Genomic DNA, 25,175 nt, shown 5'->3' on the forward strand with positions numbered 1-25,175 from the left:
TCATTATATTTTCAATAAAGACTGAACTACCGACTCCTGAAGCAACCATGGATCCCCATACCATAACGGATCCACCGCCATGTTTCACTGTTGGTAGGAGATTTTTTAAATCTAGGGCTGTACCGGCCTTCCTCCAAATTTTACCCCTACCATCGCATCCAAAAATGTTATATTTTGATTCATCTGTAAAGATGACCCTTTTCCAAAAGTCCATATCTTTATCTTTATGCATTTTTGCAAATTCGATTCGTTTCTTTTTGTTAACATCGCTAATGTAAGGTTTCTTTCGTGGTACTCGTCCGTTATACCCGGCACCACGCAAAACCCTTCGCACAGTTTCTGCACTTACGGTTTTATTAAATTTGTTTTGGACGTTTGCCGCTATTTTTGGGGCACTTATCCGAGGATTTGCGTTGACTTCTTGCCTAATGCTTCGTTCTTCTCGGGGAGTCAACAATTTTGGGCGGCCAGTGCGCGGAGCATTTTCAATATTTCCGGTATCCACAAACCTTTTAATTATATACTGAATTGTAGAAGCACTTTTATTAAGTGTTTTAGCGATTTCACGTATAGATCGACCTTCATTATGTAATTTTATAACAATTTTTCTCACTTCTACACTTGTTTCCGTTCTCTGGGGAGCCATGACACTTTTTTGACAAACGGAGAGCAACGATTACTAGATGTAGGGCAGGTTAGACTAGCTGCACGGGAAATCCCACGTAATTGACAAAGAGACGGGGAAACCCCTGTCGGTTTTCAGATGTACGATTACTTTTGTGAGATTACAATGGAACGATTTTGAAGAATTATTAAGTAATTTTGTTATTTTGTTAAATTGCAGTGTTTTCTGTTTATAAATCTGTTAAAAATAAATAATTACATTTTCACGTTCACGTTTTGGAAATCATGCGAAAACCATTTGTGTACGATGACTTTTGGGACTGACTGTATATTATAGAAGGTCATCACGTCGGTTAAACTGCCTCCTCTAAAGTCCCTAGATTTACAAAGTACCGCGGTTTGACGCCATTTTGGCTTTTACCTCCTCCAAACAAAAGCGCCACCTAGTGAAATAGACTAAAACTATTGACACAAACCCTTGAAACTCCGCGATATTCGAATTAGAATTTATTTTACTTTCAATTCTATTTTCATGGCATTTTCAAATATAACCGTCTGATGAACGAGAATCGGTTAGAAACGGTTAGCACCATCTATTGAAATGGACTAATAACTGATTTCACTTGTAATGTATTGAGTTGAACCACCCTGTTGAATGTGTGGTTAAATGAAATAATTCAAAAAAGTCAAAAAAATTAAAGTGCATGTCTAAAACATAAATGAATTTTCTTGAAATAGTTTTAGTCTGAAGACGCACTGCTAAACCCGAATGTTTCTAGTTCTAAGTCTGTTAGTTCTAGTTTTACACTAGCACTATCATTAGAACTAACACTAGACCTAGAACTAGAAATATTCGGGTTTAGCCGTCCTGAGAGACGTGCGGCTAAATCCGAATGTTTCTAATTCTCGGACTAGTGTTAGTTCTACTTTTCGTTCAATAAAAATACACAACAATATAGTGCTGAATATTAATTAAAACTAGAATTACCGTCATTGATTTATACATATTATAAACAACTTGGGGAATACCCCGAGTTTATCTATGAACATGGAATAGAGCAACTTGGAGAATAACCCGATTTGGAATCTATCTATCAAGGTCCATTATATGTAGGTTTAACTGTACAAATATAAATATATAAATTACCTGCAAATTGTTGGTGGACAAACTATATACAATAATCGATTATCACTAATACCATTTCCATAAAGAATGGTTAAAGCACATTCACTTCCGGTTTCATGAATTAAACCGTAACGTCTTGCAACGGAACATAATTCTAAGTCACTTGTTAAATCTCGCCCGCCTAAATGGACCTCTTTTATTACGAAAAGATCTAAAAATCTGTTTAAAAAAATATACAAGAGTATAAAAAGTAAATGAAATTAAAATTAAAATTTGTTTCTACCCATCATCGATGGTTGTTCCGGTTGATTGTTCGCCGGATGATTGTAGGGCGACTTTGGTCAATAAACCGGGGGCTAAAGTGTCTTCCGGATTAAACGATAAATTGAAATCGGTCGAAAAAGGGTCGCCGTCCGTTGCGTAACCCGCTTTAAGACCGCTCCAACTAGGTCTAACCCACGTCAATGTGGTACACGATCTGTCTAATCTTAAGTAAAGTAACAATCCTTTCGGCGATGATGGTTGTTGAAGTCCTTCGATACCCTCCCATAATAAAACGGTACTTCCATGGTGTAAAATCTAAAATAAAAAATTTTTTTTTAAATTAAGAGTCGCTTGCACAATTTATATAAGATAACTGTTTTATCGGCACCGTTGAGTTAGTTATTCTGCCTATAATTTAACCGACAAAAAAAAATATCAGTATAAACTAACTTATCGGCCAGATAACACTGACGAGAGGTTTATCGGTATATTGTAAAATTCTGTTGTGATTATATTTTGTGGATTTGTAAAGACGCCATCTATTAGCGATAAATTTACACTATAAATTGTCATTGTCAAATAAGTAAAAAGAAAATTAATTTATTTCATATGATTTTTTTAATCGAAATTTATGAAACAGCGAAGAAATATAAAAAATTAAAAACCGTTTAAACATTAATTTTTCCATCGATCGTGTATTTATATGATTTATAAATGTACACAAAATCATTCATTAATGACACCTATTCGAACATTTAACCTTACTTTTAATGTGTCAAAAGTGAAAACTTATTATTGTAGTCTTACCGAAAAGATATAGTCGGTTGGGTCGGTATTATAGATTTCATTCGAGAATATTTACTAAATTGACTACTCTACTATACTCTGTTTTAAACCAGGAGGAGTAAACGCGAAAGTCAGATTTACACTAGGAAAAATCACCAAAAAATATCACTAGATATTTTGGCGGTAAATTTAAATTAATAATTATTATTATTTATTTATTTACTTATTATTGTATTTATTTTCGTTTGTTATCGTCAACACTAAACATACAAATTAACATTGAAGTTATGAGTGTATTTATTTCAAAATATAATAAAGAAGGGTTTAAGAACACAAAATTTACAATAATGACACGAAACTGTCGAATTGTCAATAACTTAACCTTCAAATTCAAAATTCAAAATTGCCTGTGTGTGAACCTTCCTCGCATTCAACCAATCACGTGCAAGGTCAATCTGGTGACAAATTTAAAATACTCCTCCTGGTTTAAAAACAGAGTATAATTGCCAAAGAAAACTTCAAGGTATAATTAATGTTTGTAAACAAAACTAACCTTACCTCACATTCCTTCACGCTATAATTGACATTACAAAAGAAAAGTTCACGCTATAATTGCCATTACAAATTGCCAAAGAATACTTCATGGTATAATTAATGTTTGTAAACAAAACTAACCTTACCGAACATTCCTTCACGCTATAATTGACATTACAAAAGAAAACTTCACGCTATAATTGCCATTACTAATTTCCAAAGAATACTTCATGGTATAATTAATGTTTGTAAACAAAACTAACCTTACCGAACATTCCTTCACGCTATAATTGACATTACAAAAGAAAACTTCACGCTATAATTGCCATTACAAATTGCCAAAGAATACTTCATGGTATAATTAATGTTTGTAAACAAAACTAACCTTACCTAACATTCAGCGTCTGAAGACACAGGGCTAAACCCGAAACTTAAAAATATACAACTTAGCGCTGAATAACAATTACAACTAGAACTAACACTTGCACTAGAACTATACTCTGTTTTTAAACCAGGAGGAGTAAACGCGAAAGTCAGATTTACACTGAAAAAAATCACCAGAAAATATCACTAGATATTTTGGCGGTAAATTTAAATTAATAATTATTATTTATTTATTTACTTATTATTGTATTTATTTTCGTTTGTTATCGTCAACACTATACATACAAATTAACATTGAAGTTATGAGTGTATTTATTTCAAAATACAATAAAATAGGGTTTAAGAACACAAAATATACAATAATGACACGAAACTGTCGAATTATCAATTACCTAACCTACAAATTCAAAATCAAAATTCAAAATTGCCTGTGTGTGAACCTTCCTCGCATTCAACCAATCACGTGCAAGGTCAATCTGGTGATAAATTTAAAATACTCCTCCTGGTTTAAAAACAGAGTATAGTTCTCTATTTTGTTGAAAAGACAGTCAACGATTGTAACTAATTCGTATATTAAAATGCGATTAATTATCTCAATAATTAATCACTACACTTGTTGGTTAAATAACTATTAAATCAATAGTTGAATATGAGATTGTGTTTCTATAGATTTTAGGTTGGTATCATTTTCTTGGAGCTTTTTCAGTTTGTTTATTATGGTGGATTAATTGGACCGCGTTATGCATCACTTGACTAAGCGACAAATTAATAGTGCTGAGAAAAACGGGATTTTCGTTTTCATGTCTCTAAAAATGTAAGTCTTCTCAGAATAGACAGGCTCAAACTATTGAAAATTGTTTGGTGCCTGCTCATTTTTATCACAGAACACTGATGACAACTATCTCAAGCACATAAGTCGCTTGGTACGTTTTACGGTTATACAGGTGTTTCTGTAAGTCGTGGCATAAATTTAATCGCTAAAACTAGAGACAAAAAACTTTTTTGGTTTTTTTTTTTCATTTTAAGGTTTTTTTTTAATAAAGAATACATCATGAAAGAACACCATGAAGTTGTCCATTTGTCTATTATATGATAACTAACTTCAGGTTTAAAATGTCAACCTCAATTTTGACATATTTGTAATCTTCATTAAAAATCCTTTAAAATGAGTACAAACACGACATATTTATCTTCCATATTAATGAAGTTATGGTCAACTTCCGGTTAAGAATGTCAACGTCAATTTTGACATATTTGTAATCGTCGTGAAAAATCCTTTAAAATGAGTTCAAACATGATATGTTTAATGCCAATATTACTCGAGATATAAACAACTTCCGGTTTGAAATGTCAATGTCATTTTGACATATTCTTAATTTTTATAAAATGTCTTCATATTTGTCACAAAAACAAAAATATAATAAAAATAAAAAATTAAGGTTGGTATTAATATTTAAAAATTAAATTGCTATCTTCATTGTTGCTAAGTTTGGATTTAATATTTTTTTATTTTTTGAGATATTTGCGTCTTGTTTGGACTCATTTTAAAGGTTTTTTTTAATAAAGAATACATCATGAAAGAACACCATGAAGTTATCTATTATATGATAACTAACTTCAGGTTTAAAATGTCAACCTCAATTTTGACATATTTGTAATCTTCATTAAAAATCCTTTAAAATGAGTACAAACACGACATATTTATCTTCAATATTAATGAAGTTATGGTCAACTTCCGGTTACGAATGTCAACGTCAATTTTGACATATTTGTAATCGTCGTGAAAAATCCTTTAAAATGAGTCCAAACATGATACGCTTAATTCCAATATTATTCGAGATAAAAGTAACTTCCGGTTTGAAATGTCAACGTCATTTTGACATATTCTTAATTTTTATAAAATGTCTTAATATTTGTCACAAAAACAAAAATATAATAAAAAAAAATAAAAAATTAAGGTTGGTATTAATATTTAAAAATTAATTTGCTATCTTCATTGTTGCCAACTTCGGGTTTAATATTTTTTTATTCTAACTTTTTTGTTTTTTGAGATAAGTGCGTCTTGTTTGGACTCATTTTAAAGGATTTTTCACGGCGATTACAAATATGTCAAAATTGACGTTGACGTTTCAAACCGGAAGTGGTTGTATTTTCATTAATATTAAAGTTAAATATGTCGAGTTTGGACTCATTTTAAAGGATTTTTTATGAACTTGACAAATAATATATGTCAAAGTTGAAAGTTCAAACTTTTGGTCTATTTGTAGAGTCTCTGAAGATGGCCAGAAACTAGTTGGACTTAAATTCTGTATAAAATAAAAGACATAAACCTTTAAAACAAACAGTATTTTAGGTCTTTCCTACCAGACAAGCACGAGAATCTCTAAAAACGTTAAAATGTCGCTTAGTCAAGTGATGTATAACACGGTCCAATTATTTCAATTTTTATTAAAACATAGTACAAATAAAAAGTGGGATTTAAAAGATATAGAAAATATATAACAAGACGAAAATATATTGTAGAAGATATAGAGAAAGAAGAATTTGAACATAATTTATCGAGTACAAAATTTAAATTCTTTTATTACGACATACAGGAGTGAGTCAATAGTGCGGGGACGGAAGATAAAATAAAAGAATGTTTTTATGTCATCATATATTACCATTAAAGCTGCGTTTTCAGGTATACTCAACTTAATTTAAATGGAACCCTTTGTATTTCTTTACATAATATGCTGATTAACTATCTTAGATGCTACAACTGTATATCTTGTTTTCAATTTTTGTATGCAAGGTTGCCAAGTTATTAATCATTTTGCAAAAATTTTTGAAAATTCATGTTACATTACTTTTTATTCGAAGTATTATCCATCCTACTTTCTTTCAGCATTGGGATACCACGTCGGAAGAAATCCCGTACTATTGACTCACCCTGTATATTGTAAATAAATTATTTGTGTATTAAGATAAAAGCGAAAACTGAATTATTTAATAACGAAAATCCAAACGCGAATGTGACAAATTAAAATTATATTATTAATCTACTATTATATGGCAACAAAAAAAAAGTATTCCAACACAATAGATTCATTGATTTATAAAAAATGTAACCATGTGGGTTTACCCTTAAATCCCCGGGATACGTAGGGGGAGAAAACTAGGTCAAGGTCATTCGGCATGATCCCACTAAGCTCTCTCCAGCAGGACACCGAAAACAGAACAAACCGGGATTGTTCTTTTTAGGCGGATTTAACAAAGAAGTTTACAACAATTCCCAAATCCTCTTTACTCGATTCTTACCAGATTAAAAAGAAATCAAATTTTACTTACCTGCATAACGTGTTGGTCAATTTTCGTATGTGGCGATGAAAGACATACGAAGCTGACTCCGTGATCGTGGATAAGCGGTTGAACGGGATGGTAATCGTCCACGTCGCATTCGTATTCTTGATCCAACTCGATCTTTTCAGCGGGACATGCAGACAGGACTCGTTGCTTTTGAGTCACCGTCGACCTGAAACATCGTAAGGAGTAAATCGAAAATGTCTAAATTCGCGAACTAAACACATTTTATTTTACGTTTAAATTTTTGTACGTACTTTAAATAATCAAGTAGAGTAAAAGTGGAAGATAAACGATTTCTTGAATGATAGTGCTGATGGCACAGTGCGATATGATCCATAACCGCTTGGGTTCGATAAACTTTTTCCAAATTGATGAGACCTCCGGGTCCTATGGGCCGGAAGTGTTGGTCCTCGCCGTTATAATCTGATATAAACTGAAATTACACTCAGCTTTAAAACAAAAAGTGATTAAAAACAATTTTTTAACACATTAATCAAGTTTTCTTCTTGAAGATATTTAGATCGGATGCAAGTAGTTTCCGCCGGCCTACAGCTATCATAAAAACTTACTGGAGACCGAAAGAAACCCCTGCACCCAAAATCCAAATTAATCTTAAATAAACACAAGAAAAATAATAAAACAAAAACAACTTACGACTTGTCTTTGTTGTTGTTGGTCCCTTTCTTGTCTTCTAACATCCGATTTTTGAATTTTATGCGGAATCATCGGAGATGGTTCATTTCCGCTTACTGTAGTATTCGTTTGAGTTTCATGTAGAAGCGGACTTGATAAGATTTCTCTTAATTCGCGTAAAAATGCCCCAAAAAATGGCACAACCGGACATTCGGCCATCGCTAACGCCCTGCTAAGAGCTCGATCATATTCCGCAGAGAGCAAAGCCGCCGACAAAAAATCCAAAACCGGAAGCGTCTCTTTCTCAGTAATCGATAACCAAAATGGTTTAAGTTTATTCGATCTAAAAAAATAAATTAATTAATACCACGATAACATTAAAAATTTATTTATTATATTTATTGATTCGATTATATTTAAGATTTTATTAGAAATCTCAAGCAAGTAGTTTCCGCCGGCCTACAACGACCTAAACACAGCTGAAGGCCGAAAGAAACCCCTACCCGAGGTTCCCAGACGAAGATCTTCGCTCTGTTTTCAACCCCGTTTTGTGCGAACTCAATTTACGCCAGACCCCGAAATTGGATTATTCACGACGTTAAATCAATTTAACAGAGCTGCTCTTCTAAGAGAATAGCTCAAACGTTACGATTCTTGACGTTTCAAGACCAAGAACACCGCCCAATTATCCTTTGATTAACATAATTCACTCTTTTATATTAAGATTAAGAAAACGTCAAGTTTAAAAATGATTTAGAAAAATCGCCGAGTTATGTATTTATTACGTGGATAAGAATTAAAGGTTATTACGTTGAAATTGGATAGATGTGCCCTTTGTTCATTACCTTAGTTATGAGGAGACGTGATATCGATCCTAACTTGAAGAGCACAAATTTGTAAAAAGATACTTTTTTGTCAAATAAGAAATGTTATTGACTTTTTGTAAACTTGAAGATGGTGGATTTTTGGTTATAAACGCTTATTTAATAAAGTTAAATCCAAATACAACGAAATATCTCAACATGAGGATTAAGACAAGGAGATGCCTTGTCTTGTAATCTATGTAAGCATTCACTAAAATAAAATAGAAGAGGTGTTCTGGATCCGAGTCAATCATCAATGGTTGTCCATTAAACAACGTCTCCATCTCCATTGTACTATATTCTTTTATGGGATCTTGAAGAGTGGTGTCCAGGTGTACTTATATGAACGGTTACAACTGATTATGAGAAGAGAGACTCATGAGGTTAATATACGTATAAGAAACGACTTAGATTAGACACTTAGGTACACCAAGAAGTTCTACAATAGACAAAATAGATGAGAAGTTTATGTCTTTTATTTTATATAGAATTTAAGTCTAACTGGATTCAGCCCTTGTCCATCTTCAGAAACTCTACAAATAAATTAACATCTCTCATCTTATCCATTTTACAAACGACAGCGGTAATAATAAGCGTTTTATTGGTCTCTTAATATTTACAATTTTTCCTTTAATACATTCTAATATACAGTGCGTTTCAAAAGTAACGGATAAATTCGATAAAATCATCACAAACAATTTATGAAAAAATCGCTGAAACGGGTCTAAAGATTTAAATTTTTTGCAATTTTTTGCCATTTTTAAACGAGTTATGACGTCATCGAAGTTTTTCTCAACTGGAACACCCCATTTTTTATATCGGAATTTGAAAGAGGATTTTCTTCTAAATTATGTACAATAAATATTAATACAGTTACATAAGAAAATTTTCGAGAAAAATTAATTTAAAGTTTCATTATTTCCCATTCATTTGACATAGAGAATAGCAGTAGCAATGCGTAACCATGGCAACCAATTGTTTTGATTTGACATTTCCAGGTGTCAAAATTCAATTTGAATGAATTATTTATTTAAATTAATTATTATTACTATTATACTTGCGATACAAAAAAAGTAGCAATAGCTTGTTGCAGCAGATGAAATTAATTGATAAAAAATTATATTTTTCATTATCTGTAACGCTGTTAATTTGTAACCATTTTTGATGAAATTTGGTATATGCCCATCTCAAACGGCGCTTAATGCAGTGGTGTACTCAGATTTTTTCTAAAAAATTTCCTAATATGATTTCTTCATTTTTTACACATAAAAAGTGAAATAGTAGACCTAGTTTTTTTTAAGAAAAACATGACTCTTTGTCCTAAGGTACAGTTTTTTACGATCTACATTCAAAAAAACATTTATCGAAATCGGATAATAAATACAAATTTTACGAAGGTGTTCCGCTTTCAAATGGGTCACACTGTGTATTCGGGTTTTAGGTTATTTAAATTTGCAGCAATATTGGAGATTTTAAATCAAAACAATTGGTTGTACACTAATAGTATCACTAGAACTAACACAAGACCTAGAACTAGAATCATTCGGGTTTAGCCGTCTTGAGAGACGTGGGACTAAATCCGAATATTTCTAGTTCTAGGTCTAGTGTTAGTTCTAGTTTTACACTAATACTATCACTAGCACTAACACAGAGAGACGTAGGACTAAATTCGAATGTTTCGAGTTATCGGTCTAGTGTTCGTTCTAGTGGCAGTGATAGATAGCGCTAGTTAGCATACGTTGTATATTTTTATTGAACTACAACTAGAACGAGAACTAGAAACATTCGGGTTTAATCGTGAAAAAAACTGTCAGTTATCAATGTCAACTTTAATTTTATTATTATATTCGTAATCTTCATAAAATAACCTTTAAAGTGAATCTAAACTTAACGCATTTATCTCATAAAACCAAAAAGTTCGAACTTTCAACTTTTAACTTCGACATATTTATCAACTTCATAAAAAATCCTTTAAAATGAGTCCAAACTCGACATATTTAACTTTAATATTAATGGAAATACAACCACTTCCGGTTTGAAACGTCAACGTCAATTTTGACATATTTATTATCTTCATTAAAAAACCTTTAAAATGAGTCCAAAGATATACTTATCTCAAAAAACAAAAAAGTTAGAATAAAAAACATTAAACCCGAAGTTAGCAATTTAATTTTTAAATATTAATACCAACCTTAATTTTTTATTTTTTTTTATTATATTTTTGTTTTTGTGACAAATATTAAGACATTTTATAAAAATTAAAAATATGTCAAAATGACGTTGACATTTCAAACCAGATGTTGCTTATACATATCTCGAGTAATATTGGAATTAAACGTATCATGTTTGGACTCATTTTAAAGGATTTTTCACGGCGATTACGAATATGTCAAAATTGACGTTGGCATTCTTAACCGGAAGTTGACCATAACTTAATTAATATTGGAGATAAATATGTCGTGTTTGTACTCATTTTAAAGGATTTTTAATGAAGATTACAAATATGTCAAAATTGAGGTTGACATTTTAAACCTGAAGTTAGTTATGATATAATAGACAAATGGACAACTTCATGGTGTTCTTTCATGATGTATTCTTTATTAAAAAAACCTTTAAGAGTCCAAACAAGACGCACTTATCTCAAAAACCAAAAAGTTTGAATAAAAAACATTAAACCCGAAGTTAGCAACAATTAAGATAGCAATTTAATTTTTAAATATTAATACCAACCTTAATTTTTGATTCTTTTTTATTATATTTTTGTTTTTGTGACAAATATTAAAACATTTTATAAAAATTAAGAATGTGTCAAAATGACGTTGACATTTCAAACCGGAAGTTGCTATAGCTCGAGTAATATTGGAATTAAAAGTATCATGTTTGGACTCATTTTAAAGGATTTTTAATGAAGATTACAAATATGTCAAAATTGAGGTTGACATTTTAATCCTGAAGTTAGCTATCATATAATAGAAGTTTTATAACTGAAGTTAATCTAGTGTTAGTCACTTTTCCGCACTTTCTTTTTATTTTAACGTGTTTTTTGGGTCATTTAACGTTGATTAAAAAAAAATCGTTGATTTTTAAGTCACATGATTATTCTTGAATTTTTCCCAACTTTCTTAATATTACTTTTGTTAAAAAGACCGCTCTTAAATTTTAATCTGCAAACTTGTAACACTTTGTCCTTAATTTCATTTTACAACTTTTTAAATTTTAATTTGGACATTAGTAAATAATAATTTGATTTAATAATAATAACAATAATAAATGCCTTTATTGCACAAAAAATTGAATACAACAAGATAAAAAAATATATAATAATAACAAAAATTCTATCTATACTGTAGATATACTCTAAACTAGAGTGTTTAAACAACAATAAATCAAAAAAAATCAGTACCTTACAATACAAAAAAAACGAAAAGGAAAAAAGTGGCATTGTGCAATAGGGGGGTTCCAGATAAAATCTGTACAACCAATCTTACCACAAACAAAAACTTAATATTAATTATATTACACGCGTACCACCACAACGACAATACAATTTCTCGAATATTCCTCCCTCTCTTGCTCTGAACGTTAAAAAAAAAGCATTCATATGATTAAGGCTGCACATTGCTCCAGAAATTTATCTTTATATAATGTTTTTTTTGAAATTATTGATGTTTAGTTTTTTGATCATAGGCGGCAACGTTCCATATGACTTATATATTATGTCATATATAACAGATCTGTGAAACAAAGAGGTTCTGTATTTTGGTGGATATACACCATATTTTAATCTCGTCTGCAGAGCATTGTCGCCGTTTTAACAGTAATTTTCTCATACAAGTTTGTCGGTATATGTGTTGTGACGATTTTATGAAACAAAACCAAACTGTGCAACTCTCGGCGGGTATCCATTCTGTGCCACCCAACATCTTTAAGTTTGTGGGAGATTCTGTCATACTTCCGGATTCCAAAAATGAACCTAAGGCAACTATTTTGAACTTTTTGTATGTGATTCGATTTTTCACCCTGTATAATGTGTTAAACATGATAAAAATAGACAAGCATCAAATAATTTTCAATAGTTTGAGTTTGTCTATTCTGAGAGGTCTTATATTTTTAGAGAGATGATTTTTCTCAACATTGTTCATTTGTAACTTAGTCAAGTGATGCATAACGCGGTCCAATTAAAAGAAAACCCCTTTGAAATGATGTAACTTAGTGAGAACGATGATAAATATTTAATCGCCTAACTAAAGGTTGGTTTTATAACGCAATTGCCTCCCGGAATTAACTTTATGAAAACGATTCATCCCTTAAACTCATTTGTACCGCATACGAAGCCGTTAAACTTTTACAATTTCTCATCGTTAAAAGTTCCCTGATCATTATTAGTCTCTGTTGCGTTTAATTAAAAATCATCATTCCTAAAGGGGAATGAAATAACCAATAAAAAGAATTTGAAAATTCGTTTTATCACAAACCAAAAGAAAATCCAATACGGGACGTTTCCGATTATAGCAGAACTTGTTCCAACTAGTTTCGAAAGCTTTCGAAACTAAAATTCAAAAGTGAATTTAGAACGGCTTTTGCGCACACATTCCAGACACGCGCGTTCTAAAATTGCGGTGTAAAATAAAAATAAAAAGGAGAAAAAGCCAACATTTTTTTTTAAAAAAACATTATTAGAAACTTTTTTATTGATTATAACAGAGCCATAATCCGAATTTCGAGGGTTGATTTACGAGATGGTAAGAAGTTAAGCTCCTTTTGCGATTTGAATACGGTCGACCTTGAACTTTACCACCCCCTAAAAAGCCGCCGTTGAACGAAGAAGAGAGAAAACTATAAATCATATCAACTTCTAAATGCGGAGAGGTTCTTCCGGCGCTATTAAAACGCTCGAAATAACAAAATTATTCATGAAAAATTAAAAACTTTCTCACTTGAGGCCCGCGATGATTTCCATCGCCCCGTTGAAGTTTCCGATATTCCACGAGGACAAAGCGACTCGAAGGACACACGATAAAACTGCTCTTCTTGCATCGTGAGTTGGTTGGGATATAATTAATTGTGTTATCCAGGCGCTAACCTAAAAAGTTTATAAAAAAATTAACCATTAGATGTAATAAATCGAATTTTCTTTTTAATTAACCTCATTAAAACGTTTAATTAGTGTTGCTACTGATGATCTTGCTGTTGAGGAGTTCCCTGAAAGAGTTTCTGATGAAGTTCCGGTGCCTCCGCCTAAATCTAACGTCACCTGACGGAGGTAATCAATCGGTGGGACCTAAAACGAATAAATTTCAATCTTTTTTTAAACTTTATTTTATTTTCTTAATTTATATGTAAATGCGAGTCCCGCAAAGTCTTTTAGAAATCGGGAAACGAGGTTGTTCCTCGTTTTTGCGGGATTAAAGGACTTAATTGTGAATCGGCGTTTAATAGAATTTAAATTTGTGCTTTATCGTATTTTTACCTGGTAAAAGAGTTGGTATTCTGTGTCAGCCAAGCGTAAAGCGACCTCTTCGGGAAAGTGTAATAATTCTTGCAGCTCCTCCAGCTCTGCGCAGTAATTGCTCTGCGCTGCAAGAGGGTACCTCTTCTCCAGCTCTAAAAAGACAAATGTTAAACGTAAAAAATTTGCTTGAAAAATATTATTTTAGATTCAATATGGAAATGTTCCGGGAACTCTCCAACGATACATCAAAATTTCCTATCCCATAAATTAGGGTCACGTCGACTTGAATAGACGAAAATATTGGAAAGGAAATCGATTTTTTAAGGAAATGATTGGCGTTTTTTAAATATTCATACGTTTAAAAGGTATACTTTGTTTTTATTAACAAAAAAAAATCACAAAACATAAAATATATTATTTAAATCAATCATCAAATTCATTTTGACCTCTGTTTAGATACTATGGAATATACAAAACACCAAATTACAATTATTAAATTATTATTAAAATTATTAGACACCCTGTATCGCTTTTATACCAATACACAGCCTTATCGAGTGTAGATATCAAAAAATGTTATTAACAAAAATCATTCATAATCTAATTCTAAGTAAATATTGTTTGAAAAGTTTTTTGATACAACTCATAATTATTGATATATCCGCAAAAACATTAATTTGCGTAGCTATAGACAACGATATCTAGCGGAGATTTTCAAAATTTTTATTTGAATAATTATTTAGAATATAATTCTAAACAACTATTATTTGAAACAATTTTTAATATGACTAATATTTACCAAGATTATGTACAAAATAGCGAATCACCCTGTATTTCATTTTATATCAGTGTACAGCCTTCCCTGGCGAAGATATCGAAAAACTTTATTAAGATAAATCATTCGCAACCTAATTATAAGTAAATATTGTTTAAAATTTTTTTTGATAAAACTCATAATTATTGACATAACCTCAAAAATATTGATTTTTATACCTATACATAACGATATCTAACGGAGATTTTCAAAATTTCTATTTGAAAAAGTATTTAAAATGTTATTCTAAACAACTATTATTTGAAACAATTTTTAATATAATCAGTATTTATCAAGGTATACCATGCTACACTCTCAGGGCATTATAAGGAAAAAAAAATATTTTGAAATACTGTAAGGTAATGATTTATAATAAAGAAAAAAAAAATCTAAGAATTGACAATATAAAAAAAATCTTAAATGTTACAAATGTTATTTTTTTTTTAAATTCTATTTATATAATTTTTGTTAATTAGACGAAGCCTGTTTGTATAGTAAAAAAAATATTATAAAATTATTAATAACCTTCTCTACCACAAGCTTGTGTTCAGCGAGTAAGATTGTAAAAAACAATAATAGATTAATAAATGTGTTGTCTCTCAAACAGAACTTCTTTACACAAAAAAAAATAGTTTATAATATACAGTGCTAGCGTAAAGTAACCCCCCCCCCTGTTTAACTTCTGAACAGATTGAGATATCAATATGAACAAAAAAACGTCAGTTTCTATATTTTATCAGCACAAATATTTTCTTATGGAAAATTTTGCTATCACTTTTAGTTTTTCCGGAAAATGGATCAGCTTTATTTTTTTAAATGGAACACCCAGTATATTATGGTATCTTTCGAAAGAATAAAATAATACGAATTCAACGATACCTCACAATCAAATATCGGTTTATTAGTTTTTTACATAAAAATTAAACAAAATGCGGAATTTCGCCGGAAAAACCAACGTATCTTCGTTGACTACCTGTTGAGATACAATGAGCCAGATAAATGGTGGACGGTCAGTTAAAGGTCGATCTACGCTCGGGTTAAGCAGGGTTAAAATCAGCAATTCTTTTAGAATGTTTTTATGAAACAATCAATACAAGAAAAGGATAAAAAGAAAGTTATTTTAAAAACTTCTAAGAAAAAATTGTCATAACAACAATTTTAAAGTTTGTAGGTACTTTGAAATTTTGTATTTAAGGCAGCATGCAAATATTTTCCTTTATTTCTATCTTTGAATTCTACCCGACCAAGTATAACCAAAGAAAGGCGAGATCAAAACGGCTAGAAGGAGTTTAGAGCACAAAATCGAAGCAATTTTAATATTCGCTCGTGCTGACAGAAATCTACATGAAACAGAGCGACAATTTAAGGAACGATTTCCTGAACATCCAATTAGTCGAAAATATTTAAGAGAACTTGTGAATAAGTTTTTGGAAACTGGAAGCGTCGAAGACCGCAAATAAAATGGTCGTCAGATATTAACAGAAGTAGTTAATGATGTCGTCTGCTGCTATCGCATCAACGTGTGATGTGTTAAATATTTTCGCGTCGTTGTTGGACGACGTGGAAATACTTAAAGAAGAATAAATATCATCCATTTTAAATAAAAATACTTCATGAATTAACAGAAGATGAACCTGATATAGAAGAACAGAATTTTGTGAGCTAATGACAAATATGGTTGAACGAAATCGATTATACTTGAAACATGTTTGTTTCAGTGATGAATGTACTTTCTTTTTGGGTGGAAAATTGCACCGGCGTGATGTTAATCCACATGAATATCGTGAAGTTATCACGCAATTTCCCTAGAATGTAAATGTTTTTTTTAAGACTTTTGCAAATTGTACAACAGAATCCTGACGATTTTGAAATGGAATTAGTGTTTCATCAAGACGGAGCACCTCCATATTATGCGCCAATGGTACGAAATTATCTTGATAAAAATTTTAATGGCCAGCAAGATCACCAGATCTGACACCTTTAGATTTCTTTTTATGGGGTTATTTAAAATCCAAGGTATATGAAATTCCGTTGGGTAGTATTGAGGATTTAAAACAAAAAATTATTGACGTCTGCCAAAATATTGATCATCACATGTTAAGCCGTGTGAGAGAGGAAACACTACAAAGATGGTACCACTGCCTAGAAGTTCAGGGTAATCATATCGAACAATTTACTTAATAGTTTGTTCTTAATAAATAAAAAATTCTTTTATTATTCAATAACAACACTAAGCCAATTTTTCAACCGTTACCTATACTAGCAAAATCTTTAATAAGAAAATTTCATTTCTTATATTGACTTTTTTTCTTTATAAATATTTTTTGATAAAAACCCAACTTTTATTTCATTTCTAAAAAAAATAAGTAATTGAAGTTGCAATTTTAAATCCGTATTAACTCGAGCGTATACCGACCGTTAACCTACCGTCCACCATTTACCTGGCCGATTGCATTTCGACAGGTAGTCGACGAAGATACGTTGGTTTTTCCGGCGTAATTCCGCATTTTGTTTAATTTTTATGCGAAAAACTAATAAACCGATATTTCATTGTGAGGTACCGTTGGATTCGTATTGTTTTCATCTTTCGGAAGATATCATAATATACTGGGTGTTCCATTTAAAAAAACAAAGTTGATCTATTTTCCGGAAAAACTAAAAGTGATGGCAAAATTTTCCATCAGAAAATATTTGTGCTGATAAAATATAGAAACTGACGTTTTTTTGTTCATATTGATATCTCAATCTGTTCGGAAGTTAAACAGGGGGGGGGTTACTTTACGCTAGCACTGTATATAGGTTGTGAAGCAACCGAAATAATAAAAAAAAAAATGATGAATCGATCTGACCTTAATGGATACCGTCTTCAAATCGAAAGATCTCAGAATCCTCAGCCCTTTTAATTCCTCTGGATGGCGGTGGATTAAATTTGAGGATGATAATTTGCTCTCAGAGCAAATGGTGGAATAAAAAAGGAGAAAAAAAAAAAAAGCCTATATTGAAAAATGAAAATTCTATGTGTTAGTATTAAGTTTCAGCAAAAAAAAATAATGAATGATTTTATTTAACAAGAATGACGAAAATCTTACCTCAATTTCCACGAGGCTTTACGTCGAATAAATTTTTATTTCGTGATAAAACAAAATCCGGAAAACTCCGTAAAATGATAATTACTATTATCAGAAGAAAATATCGTATTGTGAATTAATCCGCTAACTTGCGTTTTGTCTTCACGACTCAAAATTTATTATAAGAAATTTTTAACGATGTCGAAATCAACAAATTATTCTGTCACAATCGATGCTATCACGTTGACGAAAAATTCAGAATGTTATAAAAGCATATCCGGGTTTTCTTATATACCCTTACTAACAAAAACTTGGTCTTAACGTCATTTCTTGGACTGCGTGTTTCAAAACAAATTTTTAACAAAAGTTATATTTAATATTTATATAAAATGAAAATTTATAATTGTTACTAAAATGTTGAATAAAATTTAGAGCAATATTAAAAGTTTAAAGTAATTAATATTTTGTTAAATTTCCACCTATGGTTGAATGGAGAAAGTTGAGGAACGGGTTTATTTATTTTTATAAAATAGGAATTGCCATTATTGAGGATACTGCTGAAAAGATGCATCATAGATCGAAAAAAAAATTAATAGCAGTTACCTTACGTTTTCTCTTTTTTTTTTTTTTTTAAACACAAAAACACAAAAGGAATAATATCCGTAACAACCACCCTGTATCGCTTTTATACCAGTACACAGTCTTATCTAGCGAAGATATCAAAAAATATTATTAAGAAAAATCATTCATAATCTAATTCTAAGTAAATATTGTTTGAAAAGTTTTTTGATAGAATTCATAATTATTGATATAACCGAAAAAACATTAATTTGCGTACCTATACACAACGATATCTAGCGGAGATTTTCAAAATTTCTATTTGAATAATTATTTAGGATATAATTCTAAACAACTATTATTTGAAACAATTTTTAATATAGCCAAGATTATGTACAAAATAGCGAATCACCCTGTACTTCATTTTATACCAGTGTACAGGCTTTCCTGGCGAAGATATCGAAAAACTTTATTAAAATAAATCATTCGCAACCTAATTTCAAGTAAATATTGTTTGAAATTTTTTTTGATAAAACTAATAATTATTGACATAACCTCAAAAATATTGATATTTATACCTATACATAACGATATCTAGCGGATATTTTCAAAACTTTTAGTTGAAAAAACTATTTAAAATGTTATTCTAAACAACTATTATTTGAAACAATTTTTAATGTAATTAGTATTTACCAAGTTGTACCACCATGTATTTCATTTCATACAAGTGTATAGCCTTCCCTGGCGAAGATATCGAAAAACTTTATTAAGATAAATCATTCGCAACCTAATTTTAAGTAAATATTGTTTGAAATTTGTTTTGATAAAACTCATAATTATTGACATAACCTCAAAAATATTGATTTTGATACCTATACATAACGATATCTAGCGGAGATTTTCAAAATTTCTATTTGAAAAAACTATTTAAAATGTTATTCTAAACAACTATTATTTGAAACAATTTTTAATATGACCAATATTTACTAAGATTATGTACAAAATAGCGAATCACCCTGTATTTCATTTTATACCAGTGTACAGCCTTCCCTGGCGAAGATATCGAAAAACTTTATTAAGATAAATCATTCGCAACCTAATTTTAAGTAAATATTGTTTGAAAATTTTTTTGATAAAACTCATAATTATTGACATAACCTCAAAAATATTGATTTTTATACCTATACATAACGATATTTAGCGGAGATTTTCAAAATTTCTATTTGAAAAAACTATTTAAAATGTTATTCTAAACAACTATTATTTGAAACAATTTTTAATATGACCAATATTTACTAAGAATATGTACAAAATAGCGAATCACCCTGTATTTCATTTTATACCAGTGTACAGCCTCCCTGGCGAAGATATCGAAAAGCTTTATTAAGATAAATCATTCGCAACCTAATTTTAAGTAAATATTGTTTGAAAATTTTTTTGATAAAACTCATAATTATTGACATAACCTCAAAAATATTGATTTTTATACCTATACATAACGATATCTAGCGGAGATTTTCAAAATTTCTATTTGAAAAAACTATTTAAAATGTTATTCTAAACAACTATTATTTGAAACAATTTTTAATATGACCAATATTTACCAAGATTATGTACAAAATAGCGATTCACCTTGTATTTCATTTTATACCAGTATACAGCCCTCCCTGTTTATACCTATACATAACGATATCTAGCGGAGATTTTAAAAATTTCTATTTGAAAAAAGTATTTAATGTTTTATTCTAAACAACTATTATTTGAAACAATTTTTAATATAATCATAATTAATTATTATATTAATTTAAATAATTAAGAATGGAATGTACGATGTTATTTTATTAATGTGTTAATGTTACCTATTTTATCAATTAATTACTAATGTTTAAATAAAAATAAAATCATTTGAACTTACAAGGGAAGTGTCACAACTGTGTCTCACCGATTTCGATGCAATTTGGTACAGTCATAGAATGGGCCAAAATAAGGTTCGCACATTTTTTTATACGTGCGGTAAAAGCCCCTGGGGCGAGTTATAGGGGTTGAAAGTTTGGAGAAAAAGTACGTTTTCACTTATATTTTGAAAACGAAAAGTGCTATCAAAATTTGGTAAATTGTAACTGATATTCATTTTAAAAGAGCTTTCTTTTGATGTGTCACACATATAGCAGAGGGTTAAAAAGGGCGAACTACCCCTATTTTTTTGGAATTATTTAAAAACCACCCTATCGATTTTGGCGGCATTAAGTATACTTCTAGTGCGTTCAAAAATATTAGTTAAGGGTTTTTTCCCATTCGCCCTAGATCAACCCCAGCGAAGTTACGGGGGTTAACATGTAAGCACTTTTCGTAAGAATGATGTGATAAAATTGTCAGGTATTTTGAAAATACTTTAAACAAAACCGTAAATTAGTCGCACAATAAAATGTTTAGTGTAAAATAAGGCATAATACACCATATAGGGGTTGTTGGGGTTATCCACCCCCTTAAAAATTAATTCTATCCCGGGCGTAATTTGTCGATTACGGCGAAATTTGGTACTGTGTTTGTTTTATATTTGAAGTAAAAATTTTTGAAAATGGTTATAAGGGTTACAAATTAGGGGTAGTTTTTTGTTTATACCTCGAAGATGAAAACTGCCATCGTAACTGTGGTATTGTTTTTTAAAAATCTATCTATCGATGTTCCACGAGGTAAACTACCCTCATTTTCTTTAAATAATAAATATAAAACTACTAGATAAATAAGATATTTTATTTATTTATGAGTTAAAAAGCAACTGACAAAAAAAATAGTTCAATATACCAAAGAAGTTTATTCTACATTACTAATTGACGTTTTTTATGTATTATATTAATTTTCAATATTAAATTTATTTTTATTCTACGTAGTGTTGGCAAAAATGAAAGTCGTGGAAAAAATGTTTTAAACATAAGGATTTTTTACACCATGCACATGTTATGACCGCTATATCCCCACAGATATCACACGTTGGCTTCTCACTCGAAAAGCAAACTTCCACGGGATTTTCAAAATGGTCTGGTCTCTCCTCTATATAGCCACTTGCAAACCATGCGTATTTAAAAACATTTATAAACCGAGGGGAAGCCAACTGGTTATGCGTCAACGATTGCAATTTTAATATGTTATCCCTCTGATGCAAATTGACATCATACTGGTAAAGAATAATCTGATCAGAGAATCTTCTAATAAAATTTTTCCATATTCTGAAACCAAATACATCTAGGGGCTGTATTTGACCTGTTGTCCCTGCAGGTATAGATAAATGTTTAAAATTAGTACCTGATGGAGTTATTTCACTAATAACTTCAGGACAATGGCCACTCCAAGAATCTAATAATAATAATGATTTAGAACCAGTATTTGGAAAATATACATTTTGGAGCCAATTTTTCATGTGTTCTGAAGTTAACTTTCCAGATTTTGATGCCAAAACGTATATATTGTCTGCTTTAAACATTGTATTTGCTACCCTCGGTCCAAAGCTGCCAGAGGGTTCTTTTAAAACAATAAAAAGTGGAGAAAGAAGTTTCCCATCAGCAGATATTACGGGTTGAATTGTGTAACTGTGCGTTGTAGATGACACCGACTGGACCACACTTTCTACGGTTTTAACTCCTAAATCGCTTAATGTTCTTCCCGAATGGAATTCCAAGTTAAAACCGCTCTGATCCGAATTGTAGGTGTTTTCAGGTCCATATATTTGGATTTGTAGCTTTGCCTCTTTAACGAAATCTTTTGCTAAAGTTTTTACTCGATCAACATTTCCAATTTGTTTTTGGGATAGAAATTTTGTTATTTTTCGGCTTACTAACCGATTTGCTTTCTTAAAACGTTGCACCCAGCTATGAGATGCTTTGAACAGTTGAGGAGATAAATTCTTTTCATTTCTAGCTTGTATAGCCCATCTGCGTATATCAATATCATGTAGTGGCAATTTATTATCTACGGCGGCTCTCGCTTGATTAATTACAAATTCGGTAATTTCTGCTAATTTTTCTTTGTATGTCCCTCTTTCTTCAATATATTTAGACCATCTGTGCAATTGGGTCTTTGACGTTACTTTTCGGTATTTGTTTTTTACGGTTTCTAGTTTCAAATAACCTTTCTTCCCACTTGTCCAGTAATTTACCGCCTCTAATTTGTACTCGTAGTCGATGTCATCCTTCAATGGACAATGAGCATCAGTATCTTCTACAAACCTGTCAGTTGTATCCTGGTCTTCAATAATTTGCTGACCGTCATTGATGCCATTGGATGAATCGAAAATTAATACAGTTTCGTCTTCAATTTGCATATTGTAGTCTTCCATACTTTCCATTAAAATACGCTGTATATTTTCTTTTAAACTAACTTCTGCTTCATTTACAGGAGTCTGGGGAATATTCATAACAGTAAAAACTGTCATTAGCAAATTTAAAACGTTTATTGGGTTTATTGTAACCATTGCTTCTGTCAGTTGCTCTGAAACTAAAATCTACCCACTGGGCACACGTTCTTTTATACTAGAAAAAACTATTTTGAGAAATGACCTTTAGCAAGCGGCACTAAAAAAACAAATATTGTGCCAAAATTTTTTTGGTAGGTGTATTTTTGGCAACATTATGTAGAATAAAAATAAACTAATAAACTATATAAAACAAACACAGTACCAAATTTCGCCGTAATCAACAAGTAATGCCCGGGATAGAATTAATTTTTAAGGGGGTGGTTAACCCCAACCACCCCTAAATGGTGTATTATGCCTTATTTTACATTAAACATTTTATTGTGCGACTAATTTACGGTTTTGTTAAAGTATTTTCAAAATACCTGACAATTTTATCACATCATTCTTACGAAAAGTGGTTACATGTTAACCCCCGTAACTTCGCTGGGGATGATCTAGAGCGAATGGGAAAAAACCCTTAACTAATATTTTTGAACGTGCTGGAAGTATACTTAATGCCGCCAAAATCGATAGGGTGGTTTTTAAATAATTCCAAAAAAATAGGGGTAGTTCGCCCTTCTTAACCCTCTGGTATATGTGTGATACATCAAAAGAAAGCTCTTTTAAAATGAATATCAGTTACAATTTACCAAATTTTGATAGCACTTTTCATTTTTAAAATATAAGTGAAAACGTACTTTTTCTCCAAACTTTCAACCCCTATAACTCGCCCCAGGGGCTTTTACCGCACGTATAAAAAAATGTACGAACCTTATTTTGGCCCATTCTATGACTGTACCAAATTGCATCGAAATCGGTGAGACACAGTTGTGACACTTCCCTTGTTAGTGATAATAATTTTATTATAACCATTTTATTTTTTCTATATCTTAACATATGAAAATTTTAACAAATATTTTTCCAATTGATCTGAATCTACTGAGGATGGCTCCTTAATATGAGCCGAAACTGGTAAAGATTATAATAAAATTATTATCACTAAGTTCAAATGATTTTATTTTTATTTAAACATTGTTTTATTAAGCCGAGGTCGCTTGGGGCCGAAGTCTGCTGTCCAAAATGGTATTAAATGTAGAGTCTCCGTCACAAGCGATTTTGGTTTAATAGAATAATATAATCCGAGGTGCTGCAATTGATATCATATACTCTAATGCCTCGGCCGCAAGCGTCCTCGGCTTAGAATGGAAAGTACGATGTTATTTTATTAGGACGAGATCGCTGTCCAAAATGGTGTTAAATGTAGAGTCTCGGTCGGACGCAACCTCGGCTTAATAGAAAATCATAAGTTGAGGCACTACAATTGATATCATATACTCTAACGCCTCGGCCGTAAGCATCCTCGGTTTAATAAAATGATATTGTACTTTCCATTATCTGTTGTCTAACATGGTATTAAATGTAGAGTCCCGGTCACAAGCGATTTTGGCTTAATAGAATAATATAATCCGAGGTGCTACAATTGATATCATACACTCTAATGCCTCGGCCGCAAGCGTCCTCGGCTTAGAATGGAAAGTACGATGTTGTATGTAGTTTCATGTGAGGTTGGTTAAACCACAGGTGGTATAACCAAAGCACTTAGGCCCCAATGGTCCTTTTGTACATCCTCACGGTTTACTTCGGCCATGTGTAGGTCTATTTGGAGGAGTGAAAGATGTTCGAAGATGGCATCCGATCAGGCTGATACCGCTTCTCGCCTAGTATGATGTTATTTTATTAAGACGAGAGGTAGCTTACGGCTGAGGTTTGCTGTCCAAAATGGTATTAAATGTAGAGTCTCGGTCGCAAGCGACCTCGGCTTAATAGGATAACATAAGTTGAGGCGCTACAATTGATATCATACACTTTAATGCTTCGCCCGTAAGCGACCTCGGCTTAGTATGGAAATTACGTGTGTGACATAAGCGTGTGTGATATAATTTTGATATCACTCTAATGCCTCGGCCGCAAGCGACCTCGGCTTAGGATGGAAATTACGTGTGTGACATTAGCGTGTGTTATATTGTTTTGATGTCACTCTAATGCTTCGGCCGCAAGCGACCTCGGCTTAGGAAGAAAAGTACGCTGTCATTTTATTAGAAATTTTATTACGAGTTCATTAGAGAATTGTAGCGCCTCGGTCGCAAGCGACCTCGGCGTAATAAAATAATTTTTCCGAGGTTGCTCACGGTATTATATTCTAGTATATAATAGCATCGAGACACTTATCACAACAACCACAGGGTATAATAATAATTTAAATAATTCAAAGCA

At 31.3% G+C, this 25,175-nt stretch overlaps 1 protein-coding gene across 6 annotated transcripts in view; it reads right to left on the reverse strand.

Annotated features, from left to right (window-relative positions):
- The window catches only part of LOC111423536 (1-phosphatidylinositol 4,5-bisphosphate phosphodiesterase epsilon-1-like), a 169,523-nt gene that overhangs the window by 13,009 nt on the left and 131,339 nt on the right, over window positions 1-25,175 (reverse strand). For all 6 annotated transcript variants that reach the window (XM_071195455.1, XM_071195454.1, XM_071195457.1 and 3 more), the window contains 8 exons: window positions 14,030-14,163; window positions 13,706-13,840; window positions 13,497-13,642; window positions 7,718-8,039; window positions 7,318-7,496; window positions 7,049-7,232; window positions 2,034-2,329; window positions 1,772-1,969 (listed from right to left, as the gene is read on the reverse strand). In XM_071195455.1, the coding sequence (XP_071051556.1) occupies window positions 1,772-1,969; window positions 2,034-2,329; window positions 7,049-7,232; window positions 7,318-7,496; window positions 7,718-8,039; window positions 13,497-13,642; window positions 13,706-13,840; window positions 14,030-14,163 (1,594 nt within the window). The remainder of the gene's footprint in view (window positions 1-1,771; window positions 1,970-2,033; window positions 2,330-7,048; window positions 7,233-7,317; window positions 7,497-7,717; window positions 8,040-13,496; window positions 13,643-13,705; window positions 13,841-14,029; window positions 14,164-25,175) is intronic.

This window comes from Onthophagus taurus, chromosome 3, assembly GCF_036711975.1.
Source record: "Onthophagus taurus isolate NC chromosome 3, IU_Otau_3.0, whole genome shotgun sequence".
Classification (NCBI taxonomy): domain Eukaryota; kingdom Metazoa; phylum Arthropoda; class Insecta; order Coleoptera; family Scarabaeidae; genus Onthophagus; species Onthophagus taurus.